Below are 23,948 nucleotides of genomic sequence, written 5' to 3'. Positions count from 1 at the left end.
AAATTTTCTCTTACACAGATTCTAGATTTAATCAAAGACATTTAATTGACATGTGTGAAACAAAACACAGCAAGTTAGAATGTTGGCATATATGTAAACTTTGAAACATTGTTAAAATTACTGTACAATTCTCAGTCTGTACCAGGTAATAACAAATTACATTTAAACGATTTTTGTAACTGTTTTGTCATATTTTTAATAGTGAAATTTCTGTTTCATTGATGAAAATCGTCGACAATTAGGGAAAGTGTTTTCATTAGGTAACGTAGTCTTGCCACAAACAACCTTCATTATACTGTAAACAACATTTGTATTCGTAGTCATAACTTTCATTATTATACATCTGTAACCGTAACGCCATAAGTTATAGTGTTCGTAATTTTGCGGTATTTTACGGGGTATTCTAAATATGGAATGATTACGCGCGGAAGCGTCCTCTAATAATAAAAACAAAGACGACTACCAGCAGAGTTTGACCGGACTCCACACAAAGAAGTTCGTTGATTCTGTTCTAAACACTTTGGATTTCGGCATTCCTATGACGTATCCTTTGAAGGAAAAGATGTATAATAATAATGTTATTACGAGAACACCTCAAAAATGCACTCAGACACTACGCCGCGCATTGACCTCCGCTGCGCGTCGGTCGATACTCCAGCTGTGCTGTCTTCGTGCATTCTCGTAATAACCTTATAATATTACGATTAGTGCACTTCCTCACTACATTGAAGCATTTCTCATTTTCAACAATGTGGACTCAACTGGTAGTACATGTATATTTCAGAATCACATTGGTTACCCGAAATCGTAGACTGTTACACTATAATTCTATATATAAAACTGTTGTATTATAAAGATACAATTATGAAGAACAATCATCGCCGATATTTGACAATATTCTCCCTAATGTGAGACATCTGCATGTAGCCTATTAAAATAGTGTTATTTTTGTGTAATGTATTCTTTGAACAGTTACTGAAGCGATATGAAAACAAATGGTGCCCAACTCCAGTCGTTGGTGGCGCATTTTTCATTAATCTCCATGTCCGGTGAAAGTGGAATACTGTTGTATGCATCCGCCAGATGATTTTATCATAATCAATTATAAATAATCGGAATCTTGGTATTATTTATTTAAAATTACTCTTTTTTATTTTGTTTAGCTGTAGAAAGTCATTTTAATGCCTGCTTTCTATTTACTACGTACTATTCAGGGTTGAAAAATGTGTGCCAACTTACTGTTGCGCCTTGATCAACTAGTTCTTTGTGGAAAACTGAGTTGCGTCCAAGTGGAAGTCTGGTGTTTAAATGTACTTTTATTTGAAATGTTTATATAAAAAGTGCATGTGGTGATTCAAACCGACTGAATTGTATCAGATGAACATTGAGTGAAAGGTTTGGTTCCTGTCTGGGAAAACAACTCTCAGCAGAATGACTGTTCGCTGCCTCTGAAGTCAGTGGTGTCGCGTCGGAAAATTCCAAGATGGCAACACACCAGTGATGTATTAATATCCCAAGACTGACAACTCGGCGGGAAATTTGGAGTCTGCCGCAGCGATGGTCAATCGTATGTATCAATACAACTACTCCTATACAAAGTAACACTCATCGGATAAGTGCATCGGACATGTATTCGCGTTCTGATTTAACATTACAGTCCTACATAATTTCTGATAGACTTTGGACAGTCGCTATTTAATTCATTGATTCTGTTTAACCAACATCATCTAATATGCTTATCTGCAGTGTTGTAGAATTATATTACAAGGAGAAGCTGTGAAGCTGTGAACTTATTATCATGCCGACGAGCTTTGATTATTAGTGTACATTACTGTTAAAGATCACTGTTAGCAGCTAGGGGCATTTCGCCCAATTACCACTTCGCCCGAATGGTTTCGCCCGATTACCTGTTCGCCCGATCACCATTTCGCCCGATTGCCATTTCGCCCGATTACCAGTTCGCCTGATTCCTCCGAGTCGTATGTTTGGTATTTACGTGTAGTCAAAACAAGATAACGTAGAAGTCGAAATTTGTTTTTATAAGGTGACGAACGTGAAGTTTACAACGGGGTTGTAACGTAATTTTATGCCGTTGCGTTGCGTTTTATGCCATTTGTGTATCGGGAGGAAACAATGAGTTGAGGGACAGTCACATCAGTTGCAGTGTTTGCATCGGCAAGAAAACCCTGACTAAAATGCGATCATATGGTAGATTTTATGCATTTTACCAGATGTACATTTCGAATCGAAACCCCCAGTAGGCCTACTGTGTAACATCGGTAAATCGGGCGAAAAGGAAAACGGGCGAACCGGTAATTGGGCGAACTGGTAATCAGGCGAAGGAGTTCGGGCGAAGTGGATTTCGGGTGAAGTGACTGTACCCCAGCAGCTACGGTGTATTAATGTCACAGCATTTTTAGTCCCCGTTCGGACGCAGTCCAAAAACGGGGACTTAGGTTTTGACCTCCGTGCGCCCGGACCTGTATCTTAGAAATGCCTGGAGCAATCACATTCAAACTTCACACATACATCATACATAATATTATACATATGCACATGAATTTGTTTCACGATCTGATCCAAGATGGCTGAATGGCGGCCATTTTGTTTAAATGAACTAATAAAGGCAGTGAATCAGTTAGTCGATTATCTATATTCTGTTTTAAAGCAGTGATGTATTTGTGCAATAAAGATTTTAAAATGTCTTCAGCATGAGCTGAATACTTCAATTCTAATGTAGCTAGTCTTCCAGTATCTAGATTCAGGTCAATTTTGAGACGCTCTTGGGGCACAGAATCCTCCAAGATGTCAGACAGTTTATCAATTGTGTATTTTACAGAAGGTCCCACATGTGCTAAATTGCCGGCTGTTAATGAAAGCCCTGCCCTCGCCTCAGGCAGGCATCAGTCAGAACTGAGGGCATTGTCTTTCTCGGACGAGTGTGCAGCCCTTATGGACAATCAAGTTGTGCTAAAGACACGAATCGGGTTTCTCGCCAAGAACCAAATCCCAGGACACTATCCTTGTTGGCCCGAAGAATCAGGAGGAATTGCTTCTCTGCCCAATTCGCTACGTTCAATTACCCACCATAGACTCCGGTCAGTCAAAATGACTATTTTGAACTGTAGGCATTAATCAGCGATTCTGCTGGTGATGGAGAGATAGAATCCAGGTCAGGGGAAGCCCCATGACCTCAAGATTCTTTTACACCTTACGTCACGAACCCACAGGTAGCCGTCCATCACTCTGAATTTCTCCCCGCCTCGAGTGAAGATGAAATCTAGCGAGCTCTGCTGGATCGCCTGCTTTTTTTTTTTTTCTGTCCGGATTTATAGCTTGGGTTGTTGCCGCTGCACGGCATCCGACATTGTAGCTGGTAGGATAAGTTTTCCTTGTCATTTTTACCCTCGTGTCGTTTTCCCCTTTGTGTGTAGTATTTTTCACAACAAAGAAATTAAAATCCAGCGCCACTACATAACCAGTTGGTTTTCATGGCGGCACCTTTTACAACTGTAATTCTTTTCTCTCATGCATGTCTTTTATTTTCAATGTATTTAGCAATATATAGATGTAATGACAGCACCAGGGCTCGCTGCCGTTTTCTTTCCGGTCTCCTCGTGTTTCGAGTCGACCGTGCAGTGGTTATATTCAGAATTTTCCAGCATAGAACCCGCATCCGAGATACTTTGTCGTAGCTACGTGCGGGTTTCAGGGTTTTTGCCTGAAAGCGTGTTTTTTTTCACTGGAGTTCTGAGGCCTGAGATTTTCTTTCAGAGCCATCAAAATCGCTGAGACTGACCGCGTCACAGCAAGTTCGCGTGTCCAGTAAACAAATAGATTAAAGTGAGTTGCGTGTTTTGCATGAGTGGAAAGTCCTCACGCTCGGCTACTGGTACTTCATGTACCGGGACGCCGAGTAAGAGGCCCGACGGTGGAGGTACCGATATTTTTCACGGTCTCCCCCGCTGATCGGAGGGCATCTTCACAGTTTTTTCAGGCGGTGTTTCACCCGATTTTACCGGCTGCAGCGAGGCTGTGCCCCTGGAGGTTTTCCTCCTATGGGGCCTGTTGCGGGTCTCTTTGTGGACCCTTCCTCGCATGGCGCCGGGTTTGCCTCCGAGTTCAGGGCTTTGGTCGAAGGACTGTCGGTGCAATTGCGTCCCTGGCAGGCCGGGTAGATCAGACGCAATCGGAGCGAGCCGTCTTCACTGTGTCCCCTCGGTGAGCAAGCAGGAAGAGACACAAAAGCATGTTTGCATTCAAACATGTCTCTTCCGGGGAACCTCCGTTCCCAGTCACGGCTCTCCCACTATTTTGGGGGGTGGCCGAGGCTCAGGCTAATTGCACCGGTCCTTCTCTGGATCCTCGGGCACTGAATGCCAACAGGGGCTGGCAGCCAAGTCTCCGATCTCGGGGCAGGGCTTTCAGGGCAGGGCACATGTTGACCCCCCCTTTCAGCCAGCTAGGGTTCGCCACGCGGTAATGGTACAACGGTAACGAATGTATCCTTGTGTCCGGTCCCCGCTGTGGGTTTTGACTCCTTTCTTACCGACCCACGGGTGTTCCCAGAGAGAACTGACCCTGTCTTGAGACGCGCAGTCAAACACGCTCCCTCTCACATATTTAAAGTGAAAGGAGACGCAGTTCGCTCGTGTTGGATACAGCCGGTACTCCGGGCGGTCCCTCAGACTTCCATCTGTATGACTCGGTGAGCCACGCATTTGGGGTGAGGCGGAGTATCATCGATCCCACTGATACGATGTATACCCCCACCCTTGATCCTAAAAGCGACCACCTAAGGTTGCTTCAACGCTTATGGGATCACGGGCGTCGGGATCCAAAGCAACCCTGTCGGCATGTCTCTCCCTGTCCGCCTGAGTGCGGAGTGGGGCGCAGAGCACGCAAACGGTGTTGATGGGCGGAGTTGGTCAGCCGCGGAGGAGGTAATGCTTAAGACCCCCGGGTGGGGATAACATTAGGCAACACTTCCCACTGGACCAAACGCTACCCGGTTGGTGTGGTTTTGGGATCAGACCCCAAGGCTCCTTCCCCAGACCCCGGTACCACAAATTTGGCAAACCGGGCAAAGGGGGATAGCCGCGTTCCATGGGTGTCTTTGCCGACCCATCCAGCCCTGAGAGCAGAGTTGCTTGAGCACATTATTATGCGTGACCAGCACTCTGGAGACCTTGGAGGCAGAACGCACCAGCCTCCTAGACCAGGCGACATTTTTACTGGTGGGCCACCGCATATCTACATGCGACACCCCCTAGTGTCGCCTGGTTCTCTTGGCCAGGGCCACTACCGTGCTACGGGACGCGGCCTTAGACGCACATGTTTTTGCTGACAAGCTGAGCCGGGGTACGTCCCCCACCTCAGTGACATAGACTGGACATCCTCCACCCTCTTTGTTCAGGGAATGGTGGGTACAGTCTCGGAGCTTCGGAGTGCAATGAACCAGAAGGTTCAGATCGAATCCGCTAGCCAGTTGGTCCTGCCATGGGCAAACGGAGGGCACCCCAAGCACAGAAAACACAACACCCTAGGGCGTCGTCCGCTAGCCAGATTCAGCCAGGAGGCAAGCGCTTATACCCTTCCATGGGAGGGGAGGGTAGTGGCGCGCCCCCAGGGAGGTAAGAGCCAGGTGGTGGCTCCTCACCCTCCCTGGGCGGACGTCTACCCGGCAGCAGGGGAGGCATGTTTGACGCTCATCTCTGCAACGGAGGGGGGCACGTGTTCGGTGAATGGCCAGGTCTCAACTTAGTGACTACTTCAGGCCTTGGGGGAACTCACCCCATGGGGGAAGGGAGCAACCCCCTTCGCAACTGTCGAACACATGGCCACATATACCTGTCGTACACAGATTGCGCTGGTGTAGTCCAGGTGGTGACATCCGGGATACGGGACACCGCTGAAATCTCCATTTCCCCCGTCAGTGTTTCCCTTGTTGTTGTGCCCCCCCCCCCGTTCGGGTTAGGCACAGCGCCCTACGTGTTCACCAGAAAGACGCCATACACAGGGTACATCAGCTGGAACTAAGGCCAGGCTTCTACCCAAATGTGTTCGTAGTACCAAATCTACAAGTGGCAGGCGTCCAGTTTTGGACCTAGGCAGACTGAATCAGTACGTGCTCCTCGATCGGTTCCACATGGAGACACCATTCAGGGTTCTTAATTCTCTCCATCCACTGTTTTGACTGGCTAGCCCTGCTAGACTTGGGCGGGGCCTACCTGCACGTACCGATGCACCCAGCGAGTTGCCATCTCCTTCGAATCGCCCAGCTGGGCCAAGTATTTGAATTTCGGGTGCCCCCCCGTTCGGGTTAGGCACAGCGCCCTACGTGTTCACCAGAGTGAGGAAACAGGTAGTGCTGCTGCTTCACCAGATGTCGGTACACCTCAATCTGTACCCAGACTTCCGGTTACCAACAACCCGGGCAAGGGGTAATAGCCAAACGCATCAGGCTAACACGGTATTTACTTCACCAGTTGGGCTCGTTAGTAAATTGACAAGTCCCACCTCGACCCAACGTGCAGTTGGTGTCCCTGGGCATGGAGTTTTGACACAGAGGTACGCTTGGGTTAGCTATTTCAAGCGTATTGCTTAGTGCTAAGCAGCCTAGCCGAATGCCTAGTCAGCGCTCCTTGGTGTCCCTCTGTGAACTAATGCGAATCATCGAAATGATGACCTTAGTTCGAAGGGTCGTTCCCCAGGCCGCACTACGCAGCCGCCCGGTATAATGCTTGTTATAACGCGGAGCTCTCCTATGGGAGGTTTCGATCTCGAACCAAGTGAAGAAAGCCCTGCCCTGGTGGTCGTCGCTTGCCAACCTCGGTCAGGGGAGCCCCAAGTCCAAGGTTGGACCGTTTTGCCGCACCACAGAACGCCAAGCTCCCGACGTACATAACACTCCTGCTGACTTCGGGAGCCTGGGCCAGGGTCGCTTTGCTAGCCCTGTGGACTCACTTAGTTGTGTACGCCTTTACTTCCTTCCCGCTAGTTTACCAGGCACCGGAGAAAATTTCGACAGGTGCACACTCGCATATTATCAGGGGTTGCACCCAATTGGCCAAGCAAGGCCGAGTTTCCACTTCTGTTGGAAATGCTAATCGAAGTGCTAGCAGTGCTTCCGGACTTACTGGACCTGCTGTCCCAACCAGACGACGCACTACCAACGAGCCCAGCAGGTATCACTTACACGCATAGAGGCTCTCAGTAGACCTGCACATGCGAAAGCCTTATCTGAGCAGGCTGCCAATGTCCTGGCCAGGGCGAACAGGGATTCCACCTATGTGGCCTACATTTCTAGGCTGCAAGCATACACTGATTGGTGTAGCAGAAGGGAGATTGATCCATACCATCCTTCTATTGACCAGGTAGCAGGGTCCTTCATCCGCCTGTTTGACGAAATGGGTTTGTCCTACGCAGTGAGCGTTGGCTACTGGTCGGTCTTGTCCCCCACCACTCAGAACGTACGGGAACAAGACTAGCCGATTGTCCTATTATTAGGAGACTATTTACTGCTTTCCAAACGCCAAGACCCCATACAAGGGAACCGCCCAACTGGGACTCGTCGGCTGTGTTGTCTACTCTAAGCAGACCGCCATTTGAGCCTCTCCAATCAGCACCACTCAAATTGTTGACGTGGAAAATAGTCTTCCTACTGGCCCTCGCCTCAGGTAGGCACCGGTCAGAGCTATGCGTGCACTGTCCTTTGCGAACGATTGTGCTGCTTTTATGGACGATCAAGTTGTACTAAAGACACGAATCAGGTTTCTCGCCAAGAACCAAATCCCAGGACACGATCTTCAACTGATCGTCATCCCCCGGCTGGCAAATATTGTCGGTCCGGAGGATCAGGAGGAGTTGCTTCTCTGCCCGGTCCGAGCGCTACGAGAACCGTACCAGGTTTTCCAGACGGGGAACCAAACACATGTTTTTGTGTTATGGCCCTGGCAAACAGGATAAGCCGGCTTCCCCAACTTCCATCTCCAGGTGGATTACAGCGACTGTACTAGAGGTCTATAATACACTATCCTCCTCAACACAGACCTTGCAGAGACACCAAGTACGAGAACACGAGGTCCGTGTGATTGCTAACTCACTAGCGCTTGCATCAGGTGCCCCCCTCAAACACATTCTGAGGGCAGGCTTCTGGAGAACGCAGAACGTCTTCATCAACTACTACCTAAGTACTACTAAGAGACTGAGGAGGGCCTCTTTAGGTTGGGTCCCATTGTAACAGGTCAGACTCTTGAGACTATTGAGCAGGGTCTCTTCAGGTTAGGCCCCGTCGTAGCGGGTCAGGTCTTGTTTGCTGACCCAGCCCGAACGATCGCAGGGGCCTCTGCGCATAGGCGATAAGTCAGTCTCGGCATTTTTGTGGGCAGATTGTCTGTTCCACTAGCAGTTCTTGGAAGCTCCCAGGTTTCGCTTCTGTCGACCTATGCTCTTTTGCAAACTGTTTCGGTCTTACTTAAAGCTTATCACCCCCAAATTCGGCTTGGGTCTAGCTATCTCGGGCACACCGAACCCTCTCACCACAGCAGCATTGGCTTCTTGCTTCGGGGACAGCACAGGCAAGGTAAGACACCACCCTTCTTGGGTCTTAACTTAGGTTTTTGGGTTTGTTTTCATCCCGGACTGGGGAAAAGTCTTTCATCATCCTCCTTTTTTTTCTGTTTGCTCGGAAAAACCCGCCACCTATTGGTGTCTGACTCTGCCTACAGTTCAAAATAGTCATTTTGACTGACCGGAGTCTATGGTGGGTAATTGAACGTAGTGAATTTAGGCGAGGGTTCTCCGAACCTGCCTATTCACATAGTTCATACCTACCATAGATGCCGGGTCCCCCCCAACCTCCTAACTCTTTCCGTCGCATTGGTCTAAGTCCTTGAGGCGGAGAGAAAGGAACCAGAGTGATGGACGGCTGCTACCTGTGGTGTTGCCAGGTGGCCTCGGTCACGTGGGTTCATGACGTGAGAGGTAAAATAATCTTGTGGTCATGGGGATTCCCCTGACCTGGATTCTATCTCTCCGTCACCGGCAGAATCGCTGATTAATGCCTACAGTTCAAAATAGTCATTTTGACTGACCGTAGTCTATGGTGGGTATGAACTATGTGAATAGGCGGGTTCGAAGAACCCTCGCCTAAGTTCGAGCACTGAGTTGCTATGAAACCGTATTAGGGATTCAAGACTGGGTGTCAAGCACATGTTTTTTGTTACGGCCCAGGCAGACAGGATAGGCCGGTCTCCCCGACTTTCATTGCCAGGTGGATTACCGCGACTGTATAGAGGTCTATAGTACGTTAACTTCCCCGACACAGAGCTTGCAGAGACACTAATTGGAGCGCATGAGGTCTGTGCGATTGCTAACTTACTAGCACTAACGTCAGGCGCCCCCTCGAACATATATTGAGGGCAGGCTTCTGGAGAACGCAAACGTCTTTATCAACTACTACCTACCTACTACTAAGAGACTGAGGAGGGTCTCTTGAGGTTGGGTCCCATTGTAACAGGTCAGTCTCTGGTTGGTTGCTCACCCTGCCTGAACGACCACAAGGGTCCCTGCGCATAGGCAATAAATCAGTCTCAGCGACTTGCGGATAGAAATTCTCTACCGTCAACACTCCTTGGAAGTTTCCAGGTCTCGCTTTTTCGGCCTATGTCCTCATGCTGAACTGTTTCGGACTTTACTTCGAAAGCATACTACCCCCTGAATTGGGTTTGGGTCTAGCTTTCTTGGGCACACCAAACCCTGTCGCCGTAGCAGCATTTTTGGCTTTTTTGCTCCAGGGACAGCACAGGCAATGTAAGACACCACCCTCCTTTGGGGTCTTAGCTAAGTGGTAGTTGTAGAGTGTATCATCCCGGACTGGGGAAAAAAGACTTTCATCATTTTCTGTTTGCTCAGAAAACCAGCCTACCTATCGGCGTCTCACTCTGCCTACAGTTCAAATAAGTCATTTTGACTGACCGGAGTCTATGGTGGGTAATTGAACATAGTGAATTTAGGCAGAGGGTTCTCCGAACCCGCCTATTCACATAGTTCATACACACCATAGTCCACCACACTCCAGGTCCCCCCAACCACCCCACTCTTTCCGTAATCCTTGGTGCGGAGAAAAAGGAACCAGAGTAAATATCAGGGTATGATGGCACCGCCACATTACCTCGGTCACGTGGTTCGTGGCATAATGGAAAAAAATCATGGGCTTCCCCAGACCTAGATTTTATCTCTCCGTCATTGGCAGAATCACTGATTAATGCCAAAATAGTCATTTTAACTGACCGGAGTTTATGGTGGGTATGAACTATTTGAATATGTGGGTTCGGAGAACCCTCTGCCTAAGTTCAATAGGTTGCCGCAATTAAACTATTCTCGATATCAGTCAATCTTGTGTAAAAATAAAATCCAATTATAAACCATTTATATACATATTTATTTATATTCACGTGCCAGCTATATGATAAAGAAAGAACCAGCCTTTTTACTAAACATAAAATGTATGGAGAGACATTAATAAAATATTAAATAATAAAAACGATCACATAATTAAAGACGTTTCAAAACACATTTATACTTGCTTTATGCTTAGGGAGCAAAAAATCAAACAATAACTTCAGTACCAGCTGCCTCAAAAAAACAAGAAAAAAACCCACAAAACACAGATTTACATTTATTTACATTATATTACAATTATTCATTTATCTCTTATTGTGAGATACGTATTTTTAGTATTTCCTTTTATTTTCATTTTTTTTATTATTACATGTTTTTGACTTTATTGTATTTTATGTCAAGATCTCAAATGGGATACGATAGCAATAAAGAATTACTTACTTACTTACATGTGAGGGACAGTATTAATAGTACTGGTACTACGAGGAGGCAGTATATACATACACTTTGATTTGATCTTATGGCGTTGGGAAAAAAAACATGTCGGCAAACTATTCAAGCACTTCACAGACAGGCAATATTAAACTTTGTACATTAATACATTTTTCAGATAAATGACAACAAAAACCAATATCATTGAGTTTGTTGCCAAGTCTACATGCATCTATGTAAAACAGTGATCAGGTGTTGTGATAGATGACCACCTTGCCTAATTATCAAATACGATAGATATTTACCTTTTTACCACGAGTGATCAAAATCTTTTGCATAAATAAATCTCCCGAATGAATTTTGCCTGAAAGCTCGTGTCTACCAGGCATTAGTGAAAGTTATTTTATAGCGCATATGTACTTCGTCAGTGGCGGCATTGTTAAATATTTATTATGACTCGCATGCACCCCTAATGCTAACTTTCGGCTTTCTCTATAAAAAAATTTGTGTGTTTAAATATTATGTATACAATACCATTAATTATTGTTCTACTGATATCTAGATGCCCGTAAAGCTAAGACGGGCAACTAGGTCACTAGACTGGCCCAGCCGTAACAATATTATAATCTTACTTTTCTTAAATCGTGGCCCGACGAGAATTTGTCACAGGTGGTCTATCCAACCTCCCACGCAGAATTATATTTCGATACTTTCGGCAATCTAACCAAAAGCAGAGAAAATGTGAATTCTATTCTGAGGCGTATTCATTGCTATTTATTATTCAGGATATGCAGTAAATAAATAAGGGAAGACACCGAGAAGTAATGAATTTAGTTTTCTATATATTGTTCTACAGTTCAGCGCCTAGATCAGTTTGCTGAACTTCCTTTTATCTGATTCTACTTCATTTTAATTCTAGAAGACATAACATATGTCCATTTATGGTGTATATTTCACCCCAGTTGCGTCGAGGAAGAAACTATACTACGCCTTGAAACTAAAGAACACAGGGAGTTAACAAAGTGTTCAACTCATCCCTAAGCTTACTACCAAATCATCCACGCAGAATTCTATCTCTGCCAGCACGCAGTGTTATGCTTGCCATTGAATCACGGTGGTACAACTTTCACCAAGCCAAGCCAGCAAAACCAAAACATTGCCATCCAGGTGTTCAAGAATACGCGTGGTAAAAGTTTTGTGGCGTTTCACCTCAAAATGGCTGTGTGAGGTAGCAGAAAAACTTTCAATGTTCTAGCCGCTAATAGAAAAAAAATGAGCTTACCCTGAACATTAAAAGTAAGATGAACCCATCTGAAATCTTGGTTCAGTGTTTTAGATTAACTGTCACGTAGGCGGGCATGTAACTTTATTGCATTCACAACGGTCACTGGGTCGTCCAGGAAAGTGTCTTGGGACGTTGCAATGTATCCCAGTAATTGCCTACTGGGTCGGGGAGTTAGGTGTATATAAATATCTTGTGCCTTTGCAAATTCACCACAAAAACACCGGTGACAACTATAGAGGGCATGGCAGAACAGAACAGTCATGAACATTTTGCGTCAATGCGAGGGATTCTACAAGCTCGTTCTTTAAAGAATTCGCATAAAAAGTATCACATGCGAATACCAAGATGTCAGTAGCAAAAAGTGATGTAAGTGAGTGTTAAAATGTATATGTGAGTGGCAAAAAAGCCAATAGAACTGCCAAGACTGGGCCAGTCAACATGTAAACGCAGCTTGAATATTATCTCATTGTGTGGGTTTTAGCATAATACTACAAGTCGTGTGACCCAACACATTTCCCAGTTACCAAAACATTCGATATTTTGACTCAAAATAACATACATTAAAAAATAAAGAAGCAAAAATCATAGTTCCCTTAAACAAGCAATCTCGATTATTTAATAATACAAAAAAAAATTGAAAATTACATTGACGAATGAACTTTCTGAGTAAATATAGAAAATGGGAATAATTATAAAATAATAATTATATAAACTCACGTTTTTTAAAAATATTTTATCAACGCAATGGGCAATTGTATCTTGTATTTCAATGATTGGAATAATAACTTGAATTGTTGCTGGGTTTCCAGATCAAATCAGAAAAGTTGCAACTTGTCCTAACCTTGCATGTTTTTTGAAATTATATCTCAAGATTTATTTTTTATTATTAATCATGTATCCTTCAGAGCAAAATTTGTTGACAGTCATTTTTTTTATAACAATTAGGGAAAAATTGACAAAAGTAATTTTTAATTGTTATTTTATTTCTGCACTAGAATAAATTTTATTTATTTATCATGATGTACATGTAATACAAACAATTCTTGCATTCAGTATATGTGAATACAATTACTAAGTTGCTGTGATCCCTTTTTTGTACAGATTTGAAAGTGACCCATACTGTACGATATATAAAATACATTGTTTTTATTTGTACAAAATCTGATAGCAGCAGATATGTCACTTTGTAGGAAGATCAAAAAAAAATACAGTTCAGCTAATACCCCTGAAAAATACAATTTTGCAACAAATTTTTGTCATGCTCTCAGTCAGAGTGATATATGCTTTCATGAAAAACAATGGTAAATTGAAAAGTTAAAATAAAATAAAATAGCTCACAACTATAAATGAATGTGACAATGCAATACCAAAAATGTAAAAATTCAACTTTAAAAAATCTGCTTAAATAATTGTTCACAATTCATTTTTAAAATGCAAGGACCTTTATTAATAATACTCACAAGTCTTCTGTTTGGCTTTGCAATATGCAATAATATAAAAATAAATCCCTGTTAACTAGTAATATGTATATTGAGGTGAAAATTATATATTGTGGGAAAATCAAGTTTCATCAACACAACTATCTTACGTTCATGGTGCAATGACCAGCACCTATGATTATAATACTTTGAAACAAGCAGCCTGACGGCTGAGATAGCTCTGCTCTTAGCAATGCACATGACAATTAAAGAACAGAAGATATCATTAGAAAATGAACAATATGTATAGTATCAAAGCAAATCAGACTTGCAGTTTTTAACAAGAAGTCGAAAATATCACTTTTTACTAAAAATTACAAAATATTCATCAAAATTAGATAATTAAAGATATTGTCACAAGAGGGGTCCACATGTAGTGCCTCTATATATGTAATATCAAAGCATATGGACTTGCGGTTTTTAACAAGAAGTCAAAAATATTCACCAAAATTAGAGAATTAAAGGTAACATGAAATGAACAAATCTAAGAGGTCTATCCAAGGTACATAATACACCAAGTATCAAAGCATTCAGGCTTGTAGTTTTCAAGAAGTTGAAAAAGTTGACACGAACGATGACGACTGGTGCCAACAATCACTCACATGATAAGCTCTGCTCAACAAAGGGGTTTATATTTCAGAATAAAAAAGGTACCAGTAATTGGTTATATTTTAGTAGGACAATAATGTAGTTGGTTCTATATTGTAAATTTTAAAAAGACTAAATGGAAAAAATGGTAAGTACACTTCACATTAAATGTAATATTGGGCACTACTGTAAACTACACAATTGTGTGCGAGGAATTGTTCCTATTTGATAATATTATGACATTTGTATATTTTGAATTATGGTGCTTGGTTTACTGAAATTGAGCTACAGGGCCTGACGTAAACATGTAATACACACTTGGTTTCAAAAAAAAAACCCTCTAAAGATGTATAATAATATTATCGAAAAGCTGAAATTTCTGTTTACTTTTTAAGACCATTAAAGAACTACCTCACCATAAGATTCTCAAAGAATTTAAAGGACAAAGTTGAACATTTCATCAGTTTCCCACTGATGAATGAATAATCATTTTCTTGGCATCTGCCTTTGTCTCGGTGTTGGAGTAGGTTTTGATGAAGGTTGCGTCGCTTCTACATCGTCATATGGCTCAGTATTCTGTGTTGTTGTTGGTCTTGGCGTACGATTGCGTAATTCTTTTATCATTTGTTCTTGCCTACAATTCATAAACATTTTAAGAAGGTTATTACATGCTTTCAAATTGGCATTCATACTAGTTCGATCCAGTGAAGCTTGTATTGACTATACTGAGAATGCTTGTTTAAGATGGCAGTACTCGTGTTTGGTTGGATATTGTAAACTCGTAACATTAGAGGCATGTAAAATGGACCCTTGTGCTTGGCCACAAATTGCCATATTTGATATACAACCATATTATACAGGTTTTTTTCTAGAAACAAACTGCAAGATGGAGCACTGCAATTTAGCGACGCAACCAAGTGGGGAAGATAGGGTTCTCCCTACCAGGGTGTGGAGTTTTCGATAATTCTAAGTTAAAATGGAGCATTCTATGGCTTCCTCGGGCCAAAATTACTATCAGACAGGTCACAGTTGAAGACTGTGGCCACATGTGATCCCTGGTCAATCAGAATTCTATGGTTGGGGATCTGCTCCCCAGGGTAAGTGGGGTGCATGGCCATGGCATGAGGGTGCTGCGCCCCTGTTCTCTTGTTTAAAAAAATCTGTTATATACATTAAAATAATGGTCTAACACTATGAACTCCATGTTTACTGCAGTTATAAAATTTCATACTTACAGAATTTTTAATTAATAAAATTAATAAATACAAAATTTTGTGAGGGACACCGACATACCATGTCTGAGAAGCTTGAAAAAAATTAACTGCTTGGAAATTTTTTGATTTTCAACTGACGAAAAATTTGCCATGTCTCTTGGAAAATTAAAGTGGATTACAGTAGTTTTAGAAAGTGTTGAATCTTTAACATGGCGGGTATCATCTTAGCCATTGAGCGAAAAGTGAAACAAATAATTTAAAGCGAGGTAGTCATCACGCTGCGCATGTGCGAGATGTATGGGTCTCATATAAACAAAGATAGCGACTTTGACTGTTGCGCAGATCAACGAGTACGAACTGACACGTTTCCAAGCTTTAATTAGGTAATTTTCATGTGATTGGAAGGTATCGAGGGACTCGCCAGCGGAAATCAGTGCAAGTCCCGCCCACGTCAAACCTCATAACTTGTGATTTCCATTTGAAGAGCGCATTGGATTGTGGGAAAATCAAATGTTGAACATGCGCAGCGCGACGACTTCCACGCTTTAAGTCACACACAAGGCAAAAGAATTACTAGTTTGAATAAGTCAAAAATATCATTGACTGTGACGCATTTTGTGTAATTTGATATTTATAGACGTGTGTATTATTTGTATGCCAATAGACGCTCACGAGAGGGCGTTAATAATGATCGAATTTACTGGAGCTTAAGGAGTCTTTGTCCACTATAAATGTAGGTCATAGGTCAATTTCAATTAGTCGTCTATTATCACCGAGTCTAGACACATGGCTAATCACCAACACCTTGCCACGTGGAGGCATGCAGTTGCTTCGTTACGAGTTCTCAAAGACAGATTGTTTCACGTCAAGCCGAATTGAAGACAATGTACAGTTTCACTATGTCATTCCATGGACGTTTGTAAGAACTGCATCCTCTCTCTCAGCAAGATTTACAAGAACTCACTGCCGTCCAGCAATCACGTCGCAATTGTTCAAGCCGAAGATTAGGCCACGTGTTGTTTGCGTCGAAAAGATTGACTTTTGAAACTAGGTATTTTAGTGTCCATATCGTTTTATGACTCCAGGCGACTGTAAATGTATTTTCCTTGCGTTGTCTAATTTCGTGTGTCTTACCACACTGTTATTGTATTATGCTAAATTTGTGAATTTATTGCTCATTTGAATTAATGTCTTTTGATACCTCGTGAGCGCACTATATTTATTTACACGAATACAATAATAGAATTTGACAATATCCTGTGTTCGTGTCGTTTCTTGTTGCGAACCCCTTGTTTGGGTTTGGGTCAACGGGAAGATTCCAGTCTGTCCGTCATCCGACTTTAGACCCAAATACGGCCGTAACATTGACCAAAATGAATGAAAATTTATTTTACTCTGAAAGTCCCTCAATATATATTACATAAAACTTGTTATCAAGGTTATCAAGATCCTCAAAAGATTTATATTGTGTAACAGCATAGTACAAGGCAGTTCAAGGTGTATATTTTCACCAACATCATGGAAAATAGAAACATAAAATGTATCAAAACCAAATGTAGTCGAGATCATACATTGGTTGATGATATACAAGATTGAAAATTTAGCTATAGAAAATAATTTACCACAGATATAAAGGGCACCCACCCTGTCCCCAATACCTTCCTTCTATGATAAGAACAGATACAAGTAGCTACATGTACCACTAGGATTATGTATTGGTTTATACTGTATGTGAGTAGTACTTAATAAGGCAAAAAGAAATTCAGCAATGTAATCTTCAAAAAAATGGCAACTCACATTTACCACAATAAAAAAGGTGTGGTATGCAACTTTCAAATTGGTACATGTGATGACCAGGAATGAATCTATCTGTTGCACCAAAATCAGATCAGGAATATTCATAATTACAAAAATATATACTAATATATTAAACCCAACTCTTTTCATTTGTAATTGTTTAGTTTCATTCAAATTTACATGACTGGATTGGCAGGTGCATGCCTCTCTCCATTACATTATGGTAGAGATGCAGTTTATTTGGCTTGCTTTTTAATTGAGTAATTAGACAATGAAGATGGTATTATATATCCAACATGTTATATATTTTCTGAAAGCTTATTATATAAACTTGTCTTTATTTTAAATATCCAGAATGTGTTTTTGATTTTGGGTCAAAAATATGCTTCTGTTTCCTGTCAAAATTGGTTTACGGGTACATCTGTTTACTTTGAAGAAAGTGCCGTCTTGAAAACTGTCTACCAGTTGACAATTTTGCAGGGCAGCAGCTTAAATTTCACTTCTTCGAGTTTATGCAGAAATTAACATCCAGGCTAGTTGTCTGTACGATTGTTGTAACACTGTTCAACCAAAAACAATGCCCCAACGGCGTTTTGAAGATAAACACATTGTCAATCATTTGTGAACATTTCAAAACATCGAGGAGCTATTTTTTTTAAAGTTCTGGGATGTGCACTAAAAAGAAGCTGAGATAATTGCTAATTTGCATAACAATTCACTCAGTAAGAAGTTTGCTGATGCTCATAATTAAAATGGCTGTAACAGTTCCAAATTTAAATGTATTATCATTTTGTAGAAAGTTAAATATAGTGCATAATACGGAGATCCCGTCATTTCTTTTTTTCACCATTTTTTTTTTTATTATTTATGTACAGCCTTGCTAAATAATAATAATAATAATAATAATAATAATAACTCTAATTAAGCGCAACAATTCCAACATATGAAGATCAAAGGCGCTGATACAATAAACAATCAGTCAAATATTAAAAGCACATTTAAATAAGTGCGTTTTCAGTCTGGATTTAAAAATGTCTACTGAAGGACTAGAACGAACAGACAGAGGTAATTCATTAAAAAGTTTAGGACCTAAATTTTCAAAAGCACGGTCTTTGTATAACACCTTGGACTTTTTACTACACATCTGACGAGTTTTAATAAGAAACTTCGATTCAGATCTTAAACTACGACTCGGTACATAAAATTCGATTAATTCACATAGATAATTTGGGGCAAAACCATACAAAGATTTATACACTAGTAAAAGTAATTTGAAATTGATTCTTTGTACAACTGGTAACCAATGAAGTTTAATAAAAATGTCTGTAATGTGGTCATATTTTCGAGCACGAGTGACAAGGCGGGCTGCTGCATTTTGTACACGAATAAGAGGTTTTATAGTATGATTATGAATATAATTTATAATCTGTGTTAATGCTCAATTATGACATGCATTGACCAAGCTGACATCCCCCTTTCATAGTTTGACACCTCCCATGCCACATTGTACTTCATGCAATATTTGCTCACATTTCGTCCTTCAGTCGGATTTACATTAATTAACACCAGACTGTTCATTCGCTTATCCGTGCTCGCATCCTTTTCAAGCATCAGTTCATTTTGCCGCATCGTACGATACACATCGTCTCAGCAGAATTCCTTGCTAAAGCATCTCAGCCATTCATTTTGTCACAAATACCAGTTTTTCTTCACAACATCCAGTTCCAACATGCCTCGAGGACGCGGAAGATCTAACACCAGCCGTGGCGGTCGCAAGTCTCAACGAAATCGTCGTACTCCAGCTCGCTTCCAAAATGTTGCGACCATAGACGTAACTGACTCACCTCCGCAAGAATCGTCAGCACACAATGGAGATCCCACTGTACTACAGTCCACGAACTTCCCCAGCGATGTCATCACAGTTAGCAGAAGCGAACTCGCAGATCTCGTTCGTAGCCTACAACAGCAAGGAAACTGTCAAACGCAGCCGAATAATATTTCGCAACCGCCGGCTGCTCCACAACTGTCGGCAAGCCTCGTGTCATCACGCGACCCAAGCCAAACAACGCCATCAAGTTCGACGCCAACTGACTCTCTCACAAATAACAGCCTTCCGATTACCTTGCCAATAGCTAGTCAACATAATGCGATCGTACACATTAATACCGCTCATCAAGACAATTCGATGTTTCAACAACTTCCAGCTACTACAAGCCAAGCATCGCTAGCTCACGCTAATCCTAGTCAACAAAGTTTTGCTACCGGGGGTCATTTCAACGCAACCAACATGGCCGCTCCCATACAACGTTTCGCCGGTGAGGGCATTCTCACTTCCGCTTCCGGTATCAACACTGCGACACAGGCGATGCCGATGATGAACAATGCCAGCATTGCAGTTCCTCCTATCATCCCACCTGCAGACTTGTTTTTACCATACGTCGACCAGCAAATACTCAATCAACTAGCAAACCGGGGTAAGTTTGTTGATTTGTCCGATTTACACCCTGACTCAAGAAAACCAAATGCCACCCAGATCTCAAACACCCGAGTGGCTTTGGACTCTGACGATCCCTCAGTCGCTGTTCTCTCAAAACATGCAAAAAAGAATGAAATTCGCGATTTAGCAAACTGGCTGGAATGTTGGTCAACATTTGCTGCCTATAGGGCACATTATTTCCCCATGAGGCTGTACATTTATTCAATTACCAGCGTCACATCGCCAGCCGAGCTCTTGAGTTCAAGCCAGAAGCATGGGTCACCTATGACAAAGAATTCCGTCTAGATTACTCACGTTACCCTGGCCTACGGAACTGGAGTTTGCCTAACAACCAACTTGACTACAAATTCTGTCAACAAAAACTCCATCTGCTCATTCCAACATGTCCTGACTGTCATCAGAAAGGTCATACCAAACAGGAATGCCAACGAAGCAGGAATCCTTATACATGGGTGAACGAATCTGCTGACAATTATAACAATACAGTGTGCCGTAATTTCAATCAAGATCGCTGCGAAACTCCATGCCGGTATAATCGTCTCCACATTTGTTCGTCTTGCCACTCTGCAGGCCACACTGCCACTAGCCACCGCGATACCGAGACGAAAAACCAGCTTTTTCGTGGCTACACACCACGACCCTTTCACGCCAATGATCATGCCAGCTCACGTGGTCGAAAATATGCACCCAAGCACACCTCTTAAGCTCGATTCCTTTGCGCAAGAACTGCACGATCACCCGGACAAATCATTCGTACATGTAGCAGCCATTTTATTTGACATTTCTCATGGGGCTAACCTTGGATTTCGCGGCAAGCACTACCCAAGATCTACACGCAACGCCAAGTCCGCTCGCATCAACCCCTCTATCATCACAGAATCAATCCAAAAAGAACTCAAATTTGGTCACACTATCGGACCATTTAAACGTCCTCCCCTCAAAAACTTTGTCTGTAATTCTCTTGGCCTACGGCCTAAGAAAAGTGGGGGTTTTCGCATGATTTCCTGACAGTTGGACCGGCAAACACTAACGCCTGCCAGCACAATATGGATGTTATGCTGCAAAGTTGTCACCACTTGGGGGTACCCATTGCTACAGAAAAGGTTGAGGGTCCCTGCTCTGTCATCACCTTTCTAGGGGTGGAGCTTGACACTGTCAACATGGTTATTAGACTACCTAAGGACAAGCTTGCGGATCTACTTGTCAAGCTGCCAAGCTGGTTGACCCGCCATACATGCTCGAAACGTGAATTGCTCTCCCTCATTGGATGCCTCAGTTTCGCATGTAAGTGCATACCAGCCGGCCGCATCTTCCTGAGGCGCATGATTGATATCAGCATGACAGCCACCAGTCTTTCTCAAGTCATAACACTCACTGACGAATTCTGGCACGACGTTCAATGGTGGTGTGACTTCTTGCCATCTTGGAACGGCACAGCATCCCTCCTCAACCCAAACTGGATACCGTCCCCAGAATTCGAACTGTTTACAGACGCCTCAGCAACACTTGGCTACGGGGCATTCTACAAGGGTCATTGGTTCGCAAACACCTGGCCTACATTCATTACAAATGACCCTTTATACTCTATTGCCTGGAAGGAACTTCTACCAATTCTACTCTCTTCCTTAATTTGGGGCCACTTGTGGTATGGTCTTCGAATACGGTTTCACTGCGATAACATATCAGTTGTCCAAATATGGAAAAAAGGCTCCTCATCATGTCCACGGATGATGCAACTTGTCCGACTGCTGTTCTTCACTGCAGCATCTAATAACTTTCACGTCATGATCTCACATATCTCAGGGTTTAATAACGATATCGCTGACTCTCTCTCTCGCCAACAGATATTGCGGTTTCAACGACTGGCACCTCAGGCAGACAGGGTCCCAACCAAAACTCCGGACCTGTGCACCCTCTTAACGGCTCCGATGTGCGACGTAGTCCCGTCAACCTCACACAACAAGCCTGCCACTACATCAACCTGAGCATTGCACCAGGTACACGACGGACATATCATGCGGGACAAACTCGCTATCTTCTCTTCTGTCGCATGTATGGAATGAATCCTTATCCACTAACGCAACGCTCAACGATTCTGTTTATGACACATCTCGCAACATCGTCACTTACCTATGGCACGCTAAAAGTTTACCTCGCAGCTATCATCCGTGCACACATCGAAGCTGGCTTCACCTCATCAATACGCGACGACCTCCTGCTTCACTTCACTATGCAAGGCATTAAAAGACATCACGGCGTGCCAAATCGTGTAAAACTCCCAATCACCATTGCACTAATGCGAATGCTTAAGAACACCGTCGCAAACCATCCCACTATTTGTGACCATGACAAAGCTATGTTGTGGTCTGCCTTTACACTGGCGTTCTTCGGCTTCTTGAGAGTCAGCGAATTTGTCGCACCCACGTCAATGACCTTCAATCCACAACGCACTTTACTGACGGCAGACATCACGTGCAACACAGACCTCGTCATTGCGCTCAAGGCGTCTAAGACAGACCCATTCCGCCGGGGATGTAACATCATCATCGCACCCTCACAGTCATCGGTCTGCACCGTGCAGGCATACCAGGCGTACAAAGCACTACATAGTTCCGTCGCTCACCTACCCGCATTCCAGTTCGCCAACAGTAATTTCCTCACGCGGCAAGCTGTTAGCAACCACATTCGAGACCTTCTCACTCGCGCATCTGTACCAGATGTTAACCGTTACACTACTCACAGTTTCCGCAGTGGTGCAGCCACGACAGCTGCCGACGCAAATCTTCCGGACTGGTTGATCAAGGCACTGGGCAGGTGGCGCAGCGACGCCTACCAGACGTACATTCGCACACCCCCCAGCATCATCCGCTCAGTTTCGGGTCACTTGTCACTTGCTCTTCCTTAACTGTAATTTCGACATTTGTCTTGAGATTTCATTTCGTTTTCGTTACATGTATTTGCAGTGTATTTAGTTTAATGTTTCATCGGTCTAACCATGCTTTGTTTTATCCTATCGCGATAGACTTTGTAACACATCATCCTGCCTTTAAATTTGGGGGTTTCCACCACAGACCAAGCAGACTTTACACGGGTACCCACGCTGTCCATCCCCCTGGGGTTGTGAGTCTATCTGCAGGCTCCCGCCAGGGGGACGCCAGCCATGACGCCCGCCTGTACAGTCTCTGCTGGTGGAAGGTTGCAACCAGGTACCACGCGCTCGGCGTCATGATGCAATTCACAGGCGAGTCGCATCATGGAGCTGTTCGCTGCGACGCCTGCGTCTGCAATTCGCTCCCCCTTCCACTTTTGCCAAAACCTTGTGTCTTGTGTCATTTATTGAAGCATTAATAGTATGATTATGAATATAATTTATAATCTGTGTTAATGCTCAATTATGACATGCATTGACCAAGCTGACATCCCCCTTTCATATTTTGACACCTCCCATGCCACATTGTACTTCATGCAATATTTGCTCACATTTCGTCCTTCAGTCGGATTTACATTAATTAACACCAGACTGTTCATTCGCTTATCCGTGCTCGCATCCTTTTCAAGCATCAGTTCATTTTGCCGCATCGTACGATACACATCGTCTCAGCAGACCTCCCACCCACCCATTCATGCAAAGGTCTCTATATACCAATTTCTATACCATTACCGATCTCACTCAAGTGTAACTCATGTTTATCTGCTCATGAACAACCTTAGCAATAAACAGGAAAGGGGGTTTCCACCACAGACCAAGCAGACTTTACACGGGTACCCACGCTGTCCATCCCCCTGGGGTTGTGAGTCTATCTGCAGGCTCCCGCCAGGGTGACGCCAGCCATGACGCCCGCCTGTACAGTCTCTGCTGGTGGAAGGTTGCAACCAGGTACCACGCGCTCGGCGTCATGATGCAATTCACAGGCGAGTCGCATCATGGAGCTGTTCGCTGCGACGCCTGCGTCTGCAATTCGCTCCCCCTTCCACTTTTGCCAAAACCTTGTGTCTTGTGTCATTTATTGAAGCATTAATCTTAGTTACAGGGAGACCAGACAATAATGAATTACAGCTGTCTAAGCGAGAAGATATGAAAGCATGTACCAACTTTTCAGTATCAGATTGGGATAATGATTTACGAATACGATTAATATTTCTTAGATGGGAATATCCAGATCTACAAATAGTAGAAATGTGTGTTTCCATAGATAGCTGTGAATCAAACAAGACACCTAAGTTTCTAGCACTTGACGAAGCACTAACCAATT

General features: G+C 43.2%; 2 protein-coding genes across 3 annotated transcripts in view; one reads left to right on the top strand and one right to left on the bottom strand.

The window, feature by feature from the left end:
* Window positions 1–12,709: 12,709 nt before the first annotated feature.
* Window positions 12,710–23,948, bottom strand: part of LOC102806852 (phosphoinositide 3-kinase adapter protein 1-like) — a 44,378-nt gene continuing 33,139 nt past the window's right edge. For both annotated transcript variants that reach the window (XM_085493998.1, XM_085493999.1), the window contains one exon: window positions 12,710–14,821. In XM_085493998.1, coding sequence (XP_085350124.1) covers window positions 14,674–14,821 — 148 coding nt within the window. In that variant the 3' untranslated portion in view covers window positions 12,710–14,673. The remainder of the gene's footprint in view (window positions 14,822–23,948) is intronic.
* On the top strand, window positions 18,688–23,681 carry LOC102806268 (uncharacterized). The gene is made up of 2 exons (XM_006812999.3): window positions 18,688–19,672; window positions 21,540–23,681. Exons 1-2 carry the CDS (start codon window positions 18,712–18,714, stop codon window positions 22,598–22,600), a joined length of 2,022 nt encoding a protein of 673 aa, XP_006813062.3. The 5' UTR covers window positions 18,688–18,711; the 3' UTR covers window positions 22,601–23,681.

This window comes from Saccoglossus kowalevskii, chromosome 19, assembly GCF_978046115.1.
Source record: "Saccoglossus kowalevskii chromosome 19, keSacKowa6.1, whole genome shotgun sequence".
NCBI lineage: Eukaryota > Metazoa > Hemichordata > Enteropneusta > Harrimaniidae > Saccoglossus > Saccoglossus kowalevskii.
The sequence above is the reverse complement of the archived record's forward strand: the minus strand, read 5'-3'. Positions and strand labels throughout refer to the sequence as shown.

Coding starts and splice junctions, on each gene's coding strand:
- LOC102806268 (XM_006812999.3), top strand. CDS start 18,712: ATGCAATATTTGCTCACATTTCGTCCTTCAGTCGGATTTACATTAATT. Junction 19,673..21,539: donor CAATCAACTAGCAAACCGGG/GTAAGTTTGTTG, acceptor TCTCGCCAACAG/ATATTGCGGTTTCAACGACT.